Genomic DNA, 14083 nt, shown 5'->3' on the forward strand with positions numbered 1-14083 from the left:
GCAGTGTAGGGCTGTGCTTTATGTTGACTCACGGTACCTCCTGTTTATTAGTATTTTTCCACCAGCTGTCAAATCCCACAATGCCAAAAAAGAAAACAGTCCGATTCAAAACAGCAGAATTTGAACGATTTTTCTCTCCTTCATGTAAAAGGTTTTGCTTGGGGCTGCAGTGTTTTTGACACGTCAAGACTTGCATTTCTTACATTTCTCTCATGGTGACAGCATGCTAATAGGTGAAGAGTGTTTTCTCACACTCTCTGTTTCTCTTTCACATTGTCAGTCTGAGATAAAGCTGCTGAGCGCTACAGTATTTGTGGACCCGTATGAGGAAGCAGATACACAGGTCAGCATTTGTGTTCATGTACATAGTCAATATGGTATTAGTTGTTTTCATGGCGTGCCGTCGATGTGACACTGTGTGTGTGTGTGTGTGTGTGTGTGTTTAGATTGCAGCCGAGCGAGAGAAGGAAGCACAGAAGCAGGAGGAAGAGAGAGCACAAACCTCTGCTTCAGTCAACAAGGCAAAAACAGAGGACAAGCCTAAAACCTTTAGACCAGGAGTGGGCAAATACATCAACATGACTGCCACGTGAGTTCTCACACACACACACACACACACACGCACACACACATACACACACACACACACATACACATCCGAGATGATGTGTAAAATCACAGATCTTGCAGATCTACAGCATCACTGCAAAATAAATGATTCAACCAGAATTGATTTAGACTCTAACATGAGGAACTTTGTATTCTGTCTTTGTAATAATAGATGGATGGATGGATAGACGTATCTCATAATGGCAGGATCATTATTTAATGATATAAACCGCTCTGATGGTAAATGAGTGTGTTTGTGGGTGTCACCAGTTAGGGGTTCGTCCCACGCCACAGCAGGACTCAGGATATCAGCAAAGTTTACAGAGAACGGCAGGAGATCATTCTAATTATCCCTAACAACCCCACTGCTTCTCACACACACACACACACACACACACACACGACTGACTGTTAAACAGACATACACATACACAGTAATATGAACACCTGCTACACACACACACACTGCTACCTGATGGGAACAGCGCCATGTTTCACATGCACATGCTGCATGCAAGTAATATGAAAAATATGCTTGTTATTCAGTTTCACTTACTGCTTTTTACTTACACTATCATGGGGTTCGGATAATTAAATTCAAAGAATTACATCGTCAATTAATGTCATGTCAGTTAATCATGTTTACATAACATAAATCTAATAATGATACAATTGAAATTAACTGTAATAAATAGATGAACAAATTATTTAAATTCATGTGGAAACAAATGCTTAATAAAAAAAAAAAATGATGCAAAAAAAAAATAGGTTTCTTTTTCTTGCAAAATTTAATCTATTATTAATTTGATTCATTTTGGATGAAAAATTAGCCATATACCCAGTTAAGATTCTATAAGGAATTTAGAAAATGAGAAAGAAAATATATATTTTACATATATACATTTTTATATATATAAATTATAAAAGGATACAAATGCAAATACATGGAAATAAGATCAATGCCATGTATTAACTTTTTTGTACTTTTTGTATTTGAGGTATTTATTCTTTCAGTTAAGTTATACTCTTTTTAATTTCTGCAATTGTTTTTATAGTACCTTTAATAACTCTGTTTGTAAATGATGTCCATTGTCATTGGCTAAACTCATTGCATGTGAAATGATGAGTAACAGCATTTACATTCAAGTTCCAGGTTTGCTGCTGTTGTGTTCGGTAACAGCCTTTTTGCAAAACCTTGCATTTACGAGGTGACAGATTCACAAAGCACTGTGCTCTGAAATGTGCCAGACAAAGTGCTGACTGGACTCACATAATCACTAGTGAATCAATTACACAAACCTTATTAACTTGAATGTCTTATACGCTCTCCTTCATCAGGAAACATTCGCTCCCGGATGGTGACAAGCCCTCCACTAGTGAAGCTCCTGTCAAGAAACCCAAAGGCAGAACAGGGTTTGGAGACTTCAGTTCCTGGTAGAAGCACGGCACCGTCCCTCCTCTCAAAGACAGATCTTGGACTGATCATACTCGGCGCAGACCTCTTGGTTTTTCCCTTTTATGGACCTGGTTCTGTCTTGTATTTTTAAAGAATAATTTGGCAGAGATTTAGTTCACATGTAGTTAAGTCAAGTCTTGTCTTTCTTTATATTGAACCCTGTAAATAATCAGTTATTTCTTGCATATTAAATGATTTAATGTATGCGTTAATAGATGCAGTTTGCTAAAAGTTTGTCTTGTTCATGCTGCAAAAAAAAGACTTGTTTCTGGCAATTCTGCATTTATATCTAACAATTCTGAGTTTATATGACACTTTTTCTTGTTTGTGCCACAGAATAAAAAAATAAAGTTTATATCTCATAATTCTGAATGATCTAGCAATCTAAATGTTCTCTATGAAGAAGTCTCTTGATCTTCTTCATCGAGTGTTTTGGCATTGTGCTTGTAGCTTCAGTATCAGGGGTCCTCCAGTGGGACGTACCGTTCATCCCACAACTTCCAGAATGGTGCACAGAAAGTCTCTTTAGTTCTTTGTAGTCTTTGTTTTTCACTCAGTACAACATTTCTCCTCTTGTGGAAGTTGTGTCTGTGGTTTTGTGGGTCTTTTTCTTCTGGAGGGGAGTTTCCTGTTCTAGCTTGCTTTGTTCTTGCTGAGTGTTTAGTGATTATATATATATAATTTTTTGCTTCTGTGACCCAAGAGTATTTCCTATGATCCCAAAGACCAATTACGCAAGCTTACTGTTTCTGGAAGCTGTTACCTCTTTCACTTCCTTTTGCTGGCTAAGGACAAATCTCACAAAACATGTCTGATGAAGCTCATAGGAACTTTTTTTTGTTTGTTTGTTTGTTTTGTCATGGCATATCAGTCATGTTTTTATAAAAATGGCTTTATTAATAATGGTACTCACTATTTAGAATAACTGAAACAAATAAATGTCAAGATCCATTAAATTCAAGTGAATTTGTGTGGAATTATTTTCATAAAAATGATATGATGCAATTTATTTATTTTGCATAATATAATGTTTTATTAGTTGTGAATGACAAATTATCCATACACTGATTCAAAACAAAAAAAAATTGTTTTTGTTTTTTTTCTGACAAAAAATACTTTTATGTATCAATGACACATCAGTTTGATGAAATGCAACAGTAAAGACATTTTTAATGCAGTTTTTTTCTATTCATAAATGTATCAGTTTCCACAAAAATACTAAGCAGCGACCATGAATGTTAGTTGATCAGTAAATCAGCATATTAGAATCAGTTCTGAAGGATCATGTGACACTTCTGCTCTCTCATCAAAGGAATAAACTACATTTTTTAATATAATTTGACATTCGTGCTTTCTTCTGTATGTGTAATCAAAAGAATGCCGTCTTTGTGAACATAAGTGACAAAAACACTTTAAAAACCTTACAGACCTCAACTGTTTGAACTGTTACGAGACTGAAGCGTGTGTTTGCAGATGAGCTTTCTGTGTGTAAGTGATACAGACAGGTGATGTGATCACGGCCTGGTAAACTACTTGTGGATCTGAGAGAAGTGCGTTCCTCTGGCCATTACGTAAGCACTGCATCTGTCTTCGGCGTGACCTGCTCTTGTGCGTTTAGCGGTGATCAGGGACACATTTTCTCTCAGTGATGGCACAGATGGCGGGTTTACAGCGTCTCTGCTCTCCATCAGTCAGGCTCGTCTCTTTAGTGTCAGAGTGCAGCACACAGAAATCTGTCACTGTTTACCGAATGCTCCGACTTGCCAACAGATTCATGTTCAAATAATGCACTGTTCTGTCCTCCACATGTTCCTCACTCTCCCACAAACTATTTCTGTGTAGGTTTGTACGAAATGAGTCATTTCAAATATCTGGCCTATAGAAAGATGTTATTGGTTTCTTTAAACCATTAATTTTTAGTGTTGTCCATTATATATATTTTTCTGAATAATAAAGGTTTTGGATTGAATGACCTATCAATATTTGGTAGATAATGTATGTATATGTATGTATATATATATATATATATATATATATATATATATATATATGTGTGTGTGTGTGTGTGTGTGTGTGTGTGTGTGTGTGTGTGACAGATATACTCTGTGACAACCAGATAACATATTGTTAGTACATAATTCATTGTTGGTGTTACTGTATAAAGCATTATTATAATAGTACAGTGCCTGTGATGGTTGAAACTGGTTCTTAAACTAGTTTAAGATAAAAACGCTTCAAATTGGAACTCATGAATTCATCTTTAGGCAAACCATTAAATCTGTCACAGCTTGAGTTTCTCAGACATGAGATTCTTTGCCGTGGCAAGAAACCAATAAAACATTAATCTTAAAAAGGATGAAGATAACATTATCTCAGTGTTGTATAATTGCGTTGCATTTGTCAACATTTCTATTGTCATGCGTACATTCCTAAAAGACCCTTTGAAACAGATTTCAGTAAAGCATCAGCCATCTGTTCCTTCCAGAGAATCCAGGGAAAGTTCATGTTGGAGTCGTTTCTTTGATGTCTGAATGCCAGTCTCTTTGGATTACGTTTACACTGTGAGGATGGACACCATGTGACTTGACTTTGGCTTTTAGACAAAAGATTTGACTTATTTAGGGTCTGAGTGGTTTCCTTAATGTTTTGAAAGATAGAGTTTGTGTGAGTTGACATGTTAAGTGCAGATTCTGCTGTATGACAAGTGTTGTGTGTTAGTACAAATACTTCAGATGACTTGATATACTAGTCCAAATCATTATACAAATTATTATTACTGAACTATACGGCTCTTCATGGTTTAGCTCCTGCGTACCTAACTAGTCTTATACCACGCTACAACCCATTTGATCAAAAATGCAGTTAAATGTTAATATTATGAAAAACAGTATTGAAGTGGACCAAAAAAGTAAATCAAAGTTATCCTAAGACAAGAACGCATTTTGGTGAACTTTGATGAAAGGTTTTGGTCCACTTCAAATGTGACTATTGTAAAATCAAATCAAATATATAACTTAAATTAAATAATAACTAGTTGAATATATTTTAATCATCATTACTCCAGTCTTTAGTGTAACATGACCCTTCAGAAATCATTCTATGCTGATATGCTGTAGTTGATTTTTCAGGATGAGTTGAACGTTCAGAAGAACAGTATTTATTTGAAATAGAAAGCTTTTGTAACTGTGTAAATGCCTTTACTGTCACTTTTGATCAATCGAAATGTTCTTGCTAAATAAAGGTAATCATCTCTTTATTTTACCCTAGACTTTTGTATAGCATATGCAAACTATCTATCATAGTTTCCAATAAAAATAAAAATAATATTAAGCAGCAAAACAGTTACTAACATTGATGATAATAATAAGAAATGTTTCTTAAGCATGATATCAGCATATTAGAATGATTTCTTAAGGATTGTGTGACACTGAAGACTGGAGTAATGATGCTGAAAATTCAGCTTTGATCACAGAAATAAATCACATTTTAAAATAGTTATTTTAATTGTAATAATGTTTCAAAATATTACAGGTTTTTTTTTACTGTACTTCTGGTCTAATGAGACTTCTGTCAAAACATTTACTAAATCATTAAAACAATTTTTCATCATTTTATGTTTTATCATTTTATTTATGTGCTTTTTGGTCATTTTGGAGTTCAGCAGCATGCATCTACCCCATTCATTGTCATTGTTTGGAGAAGAACAGCCAGCACAATCTCCTTTTAAAAGACACAAGGCTGAGTAAATGAGCCTTTCTGCTCCTGCATCGTGTTGCAGAGAGTGTCATCACTTCATTAGATCAGTGGGTCTGAATCATTATAGCAGATGCACTCATTGGATCAATGAAAAATGATCAGCTTTTAATAATGTGTGTCTGAGAAAGAGGTTGTGTGTGTACCCTTTTAACCATATTTTGGGGACAAATTTGTACCTACTTTAGGTTGAAAAGTGTATGACTATCTGTATATAAAAAAAAATAGAAGTCTATGTAATGTCCCCATTTAGGTAGTAAATGTGTGTGTGTTTGTGTACAGCTCTCTCAGGCTGTTTTGCTGACAGACTAGGTGACAATGGCGGGAGCAGCTGCTGACAGTTGGGAACTTTCCAGCCCAGTCTGGACCCGTGCCACCCCACCAGTGCCCACCATCAGCACTGCACCAGATTACATGTGTTAGGAACTGCGCACAAGTCTGAAAGAGAGCTGATAGGACATCATGTATTTGAGCTCAGATTTCTCGTTTGGGAAGCTGGTATCATTATGACACCAGTGAGAGAGATGTGCAGAGTGAACACACTTTATTTAATCTATTTCTAATTTAATTAAAATTTACCTGTTTATTTAAGTAGTATTTTTTTTTTATCTAATTCTTCTATTATTAGTAATTCAGAGCTTAATCTCATGGCCCTAACAGAGACCTGGATCAAACCAGAGGACACTGCTACACCTTCAGCACTCTCCAATAATTTCTCATTTGCCCACTCCACCCGTTTGACTGGAAGAGGGGGAGGTACTGGTCTGCTTATCTCTAATGATTGGAAATTGAATCCTTTACCATCTTTGGGTATTAACAGCTCCTTTGAATCTCTCTCAGTTACTATTACCTACCCTCTTAAAATTCATTTTGTAGTTGTCTATCGACCACTGGGTAACTTTTTGGATGAATTAGATTTGTTGCGCTCAACCTTTCCTCAGGATGGTACTCCCCTAGTTATGCTTGGAGATTTCAACATCCACCAAGATAAACCTCTATCTGCAGACTTCCACACTCTCCTTGCCTCTTTTGATCTCAACCGAGTGTCAACTACTGCTACTCACAAATCAGGCAACCAACTGGACCTTATTTAGACGAGACACTGGTCTACTGATCATGTTCTGGTTACTCCACTGCACACCTCAGGTCACTTCCTCTTCACTCTTAATCTCAACATGGTCCCTGGCACATCACTTACCCCTCCACATGTCATCTTTCGATGTAACCTACGCACACTTTCACCCTATTTCTAACCTTAATGTGTATCAGTCACTCCTCTCTTCTTTCTCTGCTAATGTCTCAACTGCTAAAAGGACATACTACCATAACAAAATTAACAATTCGTCTAACTCTTGCATGCTTTTTAAAACATTTTCCTCGCTCCTTTGTCCTCCTCCTCCCCCTCCTGCATCAGCTCTAATAGCTGACGACTTTGCCAAATTTTTCATTAATAAAATTAAAAACATCAGTGCACAGTTTTCCACACCACAATTTGTCAAGCACATCTTTCTAGCAAACATACACTCAAACACATCCTTCTCTTCACTCTCTGAGGCAGAAGTCTCTAAACTCATCCTTTCTAATCATCCTACTACTTGTCCATTCTCGTCTCCTTCAAGCCATTTCTCCTGCAGTTCTGCACTCACTCACATTATTATCAAATCCCTCCACACTGGTGTTTTTCCCTCAACATTTAGACAGGCTCGTATAACTCCACTACTCAAGGAACCCACCCTCGACCCATCTCTTTTAGAGAACTACAGACCAGTTACCATTCTTCCTTTCATTGCAAAAACACTTGAACGAGCTGTGTTCAACCAAGTCTCTGCCTTTCTCAAACAGATCAACCTCCTTGACAGCAACTAATCTGGCTTCAGAAGTGGACATTCAACTGAGACTGCCTTGCTGTCAGTTGTCGAAGACCTAAGACTGCCAAGAGCGGAATCCAAATCTTCAATATTTATCTTGCTTGATCTGTCCGCTGCTTTTGACATGGTTAACCAGCAGATCCTCCTGTCAACCCTACTGACAAAGGGCATCTCAGGAACCACACTTCAGTGGTTTGAGTCTTACCTATCAGATAGGTCCTTCAAAGTATCTTGAAGAGGTGAGGTTTCCAAGTCGCAACATCTAACTACTGGGGTGCCTCAGGGCTCAGTTCTTGGTCCACTTCTGTTTTCTGTCTATCAAACCTTTACAATTAATCCAGAACGTGGCAGCAAGATAAATTTTTAATGAGCCGAAAAAGAATACACGTCACACGTCTGTTTATCAATTTGCGCTGGCTTCCAATAGCTGCTCACATAAAATTCAAGGCATTGATGTTTGCCTACAAAATCACCACTGGCTCTGCACCCATTTACCTAAATTCATTACTTCAGACTTATGTGCCCTCTAGAAGCCTGCGTTGTGCAAGTGAACGTTGCTTGATTGTGCCATCCCAAAGAAGCACAAAGACACTTTTACCAACTTTTACATTATGTTTTTACAATGTTCCCTCCTGGTGGAATGACGTGCCCATCATTCTATTTATTTTTCTTTTCATTTATTATACAATTATAAAAAAGGTTGCTAGCTTGCGAGCTAGCTTGCTCTATTCTTTTTCTATTCTATCTGTTTTCTTTTTATTTGATTATATTATTTAAAAGCCCTTGCTATGTGAGACTTGTTATAGCACTTGTATATCATTGCTCCTTTCTTGTTTTTGATTGCTTCCATTCTCCTCATTTGTAAGTCGTGTTGGATAAAAGCGTCTGCTTAATGACTTAATGTAATGTAAATCTAATTCATTTTATTTTAATAATTTTCATAATTAATTTTTTTGAATTTTGTATTTTATTGTAGATTTCTACCTTATAAGTTTTTTGTTATCTTTTGGTTTCATAATTGTTATTTGATTATTTTAGGATTATTTCAATATAATTTCATTTTATTATAATTTTTTGCTTATGGAATTTTATTTAATTAAAATAAGATTTTTGTTTACATATTTTTTAATTATTTCATTCTGTTTTTGTATTTTATTTTGTACTTTTAATTTTTTATTATTATTTTAATATTATTGTTTTATTTTATTTCATGAATTTACTTATTTAAATTTATTGTAGAATTTAGTATTTTTTTAGTCTTTTTATTTTATGAATGTTTATTTCTCCTTTTGTAATAACTTCATTTTATAGTAGTAGAATCTTAATGTATTTTAGTGTTTTTTATTTTAGAAATTTTTCATAATTTTTTTGTTTTGTATTTTATATTTGTACTTTATGAATTAATTCTAAAATAAATACAGTTACTTTTATTTGTTAATGTTTTTTTTGTGAATTTGCACTAGTTTTATTTTATTTTATGCTATATTACTTGTTTGTGCACTGCTTTGTCTGTACAAATGCCATGCCAGTAAATCGACTGTGGGCTGTCTTCGACTAACCAAATGTAGTATAACACACACTGAGACACAGCTAGTGTGTCTGAGAGGGTGAATATGATTCAGAGGTGGGAGGGGCTGATTGTGCTCATGAACACATTATTAAATACAGAGGGGTGAGACGAGCCTCAGCTGGCAGCTTTGGTGTCAGCTGTAAAAAATGCCTGAGGCACAAAATGTGTGTATATAGTGTGTATATATACTGATATAATAATCCTCAGTCATTGAACAATCATAACATCTCCAGACTAACACTGAAAATGCTGTGTACGGTGGTAATATTTTAATACTTCAATTTCTTATTCAGTAGCTGCTGTAAGCATTTTCTTTCAGCATAAATATCTTTCTTACTTAACAGACATGACTGAAATAGCTGTCTTGAGAAATCTCACCCATCCAGACTCTGACTGCGCTCTGCATGTGTCAGTTGATCTTAAAACTTGGAGGTCTGAGTTTTGGGTGAAACAGTCTCTATGCTGAACAATGCTAGATAGAAGGAGTGTTTGGGAAAACAGTCAGCATTCTAAAATTATAACTTTTATTAGCAACTTAAAAAAGCCCTCTTGCTCTGTATGAGGCTCATTTTGCTAAATACAAATAAAAATAAAATCATAATTGGTCGAATGTTTTTTCTCATTTTGAGACAAGTGGATTCCCCCTCTGCCCAAAAAACTTTGTATCTTAAAAAATTGAGTTGCATGATTTGTGTACATAAATCACTGTTAAGTGATTTTGTTTTCAGGGTTTTTTGATGAATAGAAAGGTCTAAATAAAAGCATTTACTAGTAATACAATTTATTTTTTTTACATTATAAATGTCTTTTCTGATACTGTTTAATTAATTTAATGCATCCTTGCTGGAAAAAAAATATCGTATTGACCCCAGACCTTTGAAGAGTAGTGTGTATAAAAATGTGCTCAGTCTAATTAAGTCATAGTGCATTTATCTAACACTGAAAATTCTGTCCTTATTCACCTATTCCTTTATATCTCTACAAACTCACAACATAAAACTAAAGTCAAGGTCTGCTCTTCTTCATACAGTGACAATGCATGATCCCTTCCTGTCAAGTTCAATGCTGATTGGTTTATTAAGGATATACGCAAGGTTGGATTTGAAGTTTTTTTGCTCACCAAATCAAAATGTCTTTTTCTGGCCTAGTGCACCAAATCTCATAAAATCAAACCCCACCATGCATTATTTCATAAGCATTCGATTTTTGAAATATATGCCGTGTCATATTTTGAAAGTTAAAAGCATTGCAATCACACATGCAATGTTGTCTCTTTAATATCGTCTGCAAAAGGAATAACAGCTGTGCTCTTTTAGTGCTCTCTATGACTCGTAGCTCACTTCTTAGCCCCTTCTCATGGTCATCTTTTAATCCAGAGTCACCATCACAAATGCGTTTCGCTCTGTTCACCAGCACGCATGAGAGACGTTTTAATGAGGTTAAATGAGTCGAATACAGGACTTTGGAATAATGGAATAGAACGTCTTGTACCAAAGAAGTGAGAGTATTGGCCGCTGGTCTTGTGTCCCCTCCTTGAGCTGTTATTATCCTTCTGAAGAGATGAGTCACCCCTGGTGCTGTCACTATCTGTCTGAATGCTTTCCTGCCCGTTTACGTGTCTCTCCCTCCATATAAATCACACACAGCTTTTGCTTTGTACAGAGACCCAGGAGAGGATCTGGGGTCAGTGCATTCAATGCACTTGAGGTTTGCGCATTACCAGCAAAGGTGGGTTTGTTCTGCGTCATCGCTCTGGTTTTAGGTCTCTCGAAAAGCCTATCCAGAGATGAAAATATAGCAAAACAGAAGCAAATATGTTGCCTTGTAGCAATAAACCTCATTTTCTCTTTATCTTTTTACCTCCAGATTTCTTTTTTAGAGACATTTTGATGTTAACATGAAATGACAACAACATCTTAGTGGTGGTGATGTTCATAAACATCTCTAAGGCAACCAGAAGTAAGAATGCCTAATCACTACAGCAATTACTGAAGATATATACTAACTAATGCACAAATACTGGGTAAAATATACATTTTATCTGAGCTATTTTAGTGAGTGTTTTTAAACACTTTCTTTTAACAGTTTAGGTTCAGTAAGATTTTTTAAAAATAATTTAATACTTTTAATTGTAATAAAAACGAAAAATGTAACACTTTTTTCACAAAAATATTTTGCAGAACAACTGTTTTCACTAAGAAATGTCCCTTGAGCAGTAAATCAGCATAATAATTTCATGTATCATTATTACTGTAATGATATTTAATATGATATATTTTTCCATGTTATAATATAATTTTTTTTTTTTAATCACAGTTTTTACTGTATTTTTGATCAAATAATTGCAGCCAGAATGATTTCTGAAGTATCACGTGACACGGAAGACTTAAAATGTAGCTTTTCCTTTAAAATAATTAATTGAAAATGTATGAAAATATAAAACAGTTTTTTTAACTTAACTGTTATAATATTTCATAATATTTTTGATTGCGTAAATGCAGTCTTGGTGAGAATAAAAGACCTCTTTCAAAAACGTAAAAAAAATATTATAGGGTATTTATATTAAATTTAAGTAAGTTACTAAAATAAATGTGCACAAATATATTTGAATATATATATATATATATATATATATATATATATACAGACCAAAAGTTTGGACACATCTTCTCATTCAAAGAGTTTTCTTTATTTTCATGACTATGAAAATTGTCGAGTCACACTGAAGGCATCAAGGGCTATTTGAGCAAGAAGGAGAGTGATGATGACCTGGCCTCCACAGTCACCGGACCTGAACCCAATCGAGATGGTTTAGGGGTGAGCTGGACCGCAGACAGAAGGCAAAAGGGCCAACAAGTGCTAAGCATCTCTCGGAGAACTCCTTCAAGACTGTTGGAAGACCATTTCAGGTGACTACCTCTTGAAGCTCATCAAGAGAATGCCAAGAGTGTGCAAAGCAGTAATCAAAGCAGAAGGTGGCTACTTTGAAGAACCTACAATATGACATATTTTCAGTTGTTTCACACTTTTTTGTTATGTATATAATTCCATATATAATTCCACATGTTTTAATTCATAGTTTTGATGCCTTCAGTGTGAATCTACAATTTTCATAGTCAAGAAAAGTCTTTGAATGAGAAGGTGTGTCCAAACCTTTGGTCTGTACTGTAACTGTTTTTAACATATATAATAATAAGAAATTGTCTCTTGTGCAGCGTAATAATAGCATAATAGCGTCATAATCATAGCATAATAATATTATTGAATACATTGAATATTATCACTTATTACGTTGTTAATGTATTGGGAAAGAGCACACACGTGTCGTGGTACTCTCTAAAATGACATTAACTCGGAGAGAAGAATTGTTAAATAAATTGTTATTTTTGTTATTTGCACAGAAAAAGTATTCTCAGTTGAGCCACTAATTTCACATCATGGACCGGTTTCCCATGTCCTTCCTACGTTTTCTGGACGTTCTAGGAACATTTTAGTTATGTTGCTGCCTATGGAGATTCAGAGAGCTCTCGAATTTCATCAAAAAATATCTTAATTTGTGTTGGGAAGATGATCGAAGGTCTTCACATTTTATGATGTAAATCACAAATGAATCCTTATTATAGAGTTTTACTATTTTATCATTTTATCCTTATTTTTGTTTCTTCTTTAAAATATCCTCTCCAAGCAAACAGTGTGGACATGATTGAGGGCCCAAAAGACCTGCAGCTGGATTTGAGTTTCCCCCTGAGGACTGTGTTTCCTCTGTAGGACAGTATATCTCCACAATCAGTGGAAGGCTCTCAGTCAGACAGCCAAACCATATGTTTTCTTTACTGCTACAGCGCAGACCAGTCTCCTGACAGTAAGACTCTTTATGTGTGCAGACCACATGCCTCTCCTGAAATAAACACATGGCTAAATTTAGCATTAGCGCTGACCCCAGAGGCAGCGACTTCTAATGGATCACTCATAATGCAGCATTGAGACACCAGCCTGACTTCATATGAGGCAGATCTGCAGAGGGAATTGGTGTTGATGCTTAGCTGCTCGTTTTTTATTCCTCCCTTTCATTTTTTTTCTCTCTCTCTCACTCTTGCTCTCTCAGTTAATGCAGTGAGGGCGGTGTGTGTGTGTGTGTGTGTGTGTGTTGGACTGACGCCATGTAGCTTGGCTTGACTGGATCACGGGCCTCTGTCCTGACACTGAAGCAAACGTGGGAGGAGTGTGTGAGTGTACGAGTGTTTTCTTTCTGAATCTGAGGGAGTGATGAGAGAACATAGCTGAGGAAAAACAAGTAATGCGCTGGTACCATGGCACGGTAATGATATCAAATGATATTATCATAGTAATTTGATAAACACCACCATTCCGAAATTTCGGGTTGGCAAGATTATTTTTATGTTTTTGAAAGAAGTCTCACCAATGCCACATGTTTTTGTATTTTTAAATATAACTACAATTATTTACCATGTAGCCCACTCCAAGGTACTTCCAAAAAACAAATGTCCAAAAACACATGTGCACTGTACATTTTGGGTACCTTTTTTGTGAACCATAAAAGAGAATGGCTCAGTCACGGTGTTTAAAACAAGCATTAAGTTTGGCCCATGACATAAACTAATCCTTTAATAGAAAGACATGGTGGAAGGTTTTGTTCATGTCCTTCATATCTCTGTGTGTATGTGTGTGTGTGTGTGTGTGTGTGTGTTTGTCTAGGTGGGTGGATGGGAGGAGAGACGCCATCCGCTGCTCTCAGAGTGAAAGAGCTCTTTACTTTCCCTGCACAGTTATAACAGCCGCCTTTCCTCTGTTCCCTCTCATTCAATA

At 35.7% G+C, this 14083-nt stretch overlaps 1 protein-coding gene across 2 annotated transcripts in view; it reads left to right on the forward strand.

Moving 5' to 3' along the window:
• Positions 1–2437, forward strand: part of ppil2 (peptidylprolyl isomerase (cyclophilin)-like 2) — a 29217-nt gene extending 26780 nt beyond the window's left edge. The window contains exons 18-20 of one of the 2 annotated variants that reach the window (XM_052557086.1): positions 281–343; positions 447–589; positions 782–2437. In XM_052557086.1, coding sequence (XP_052413046.1) covers positions 281–343; positions 447–589; positions 782–797 — 222 coding nt within the window. In that variant the 3' untranslated portion in view covers positions 798–2437. The remainder of the gene's footprint in view (positions 1–280; positions 344–446; positions 590–781) is intronic. The other variant, XM_052557085.1, reaches the window with a different exon arrangement.
• Positions 2438–14083: the final 11646 nt, after the last annotated feature.

The sequence above is a fragment of the Carassius gibelio genome, chromosome B5, assembly GCF_023724105.1.
Source record: "Carassius gibelio isolate Cgi1373 ecotype wild population from Czech Republic chromosome B5, carGib1.2-hapl.c, whole genome shotgun sequence".
Taxonomy (NCBI): domain Eukaryota; kingdom Metazoa; phylum Chordata; class Actinopteri; order Cypriniformes; family Cyprinidae; genus Carassius; species Carassius gibelio.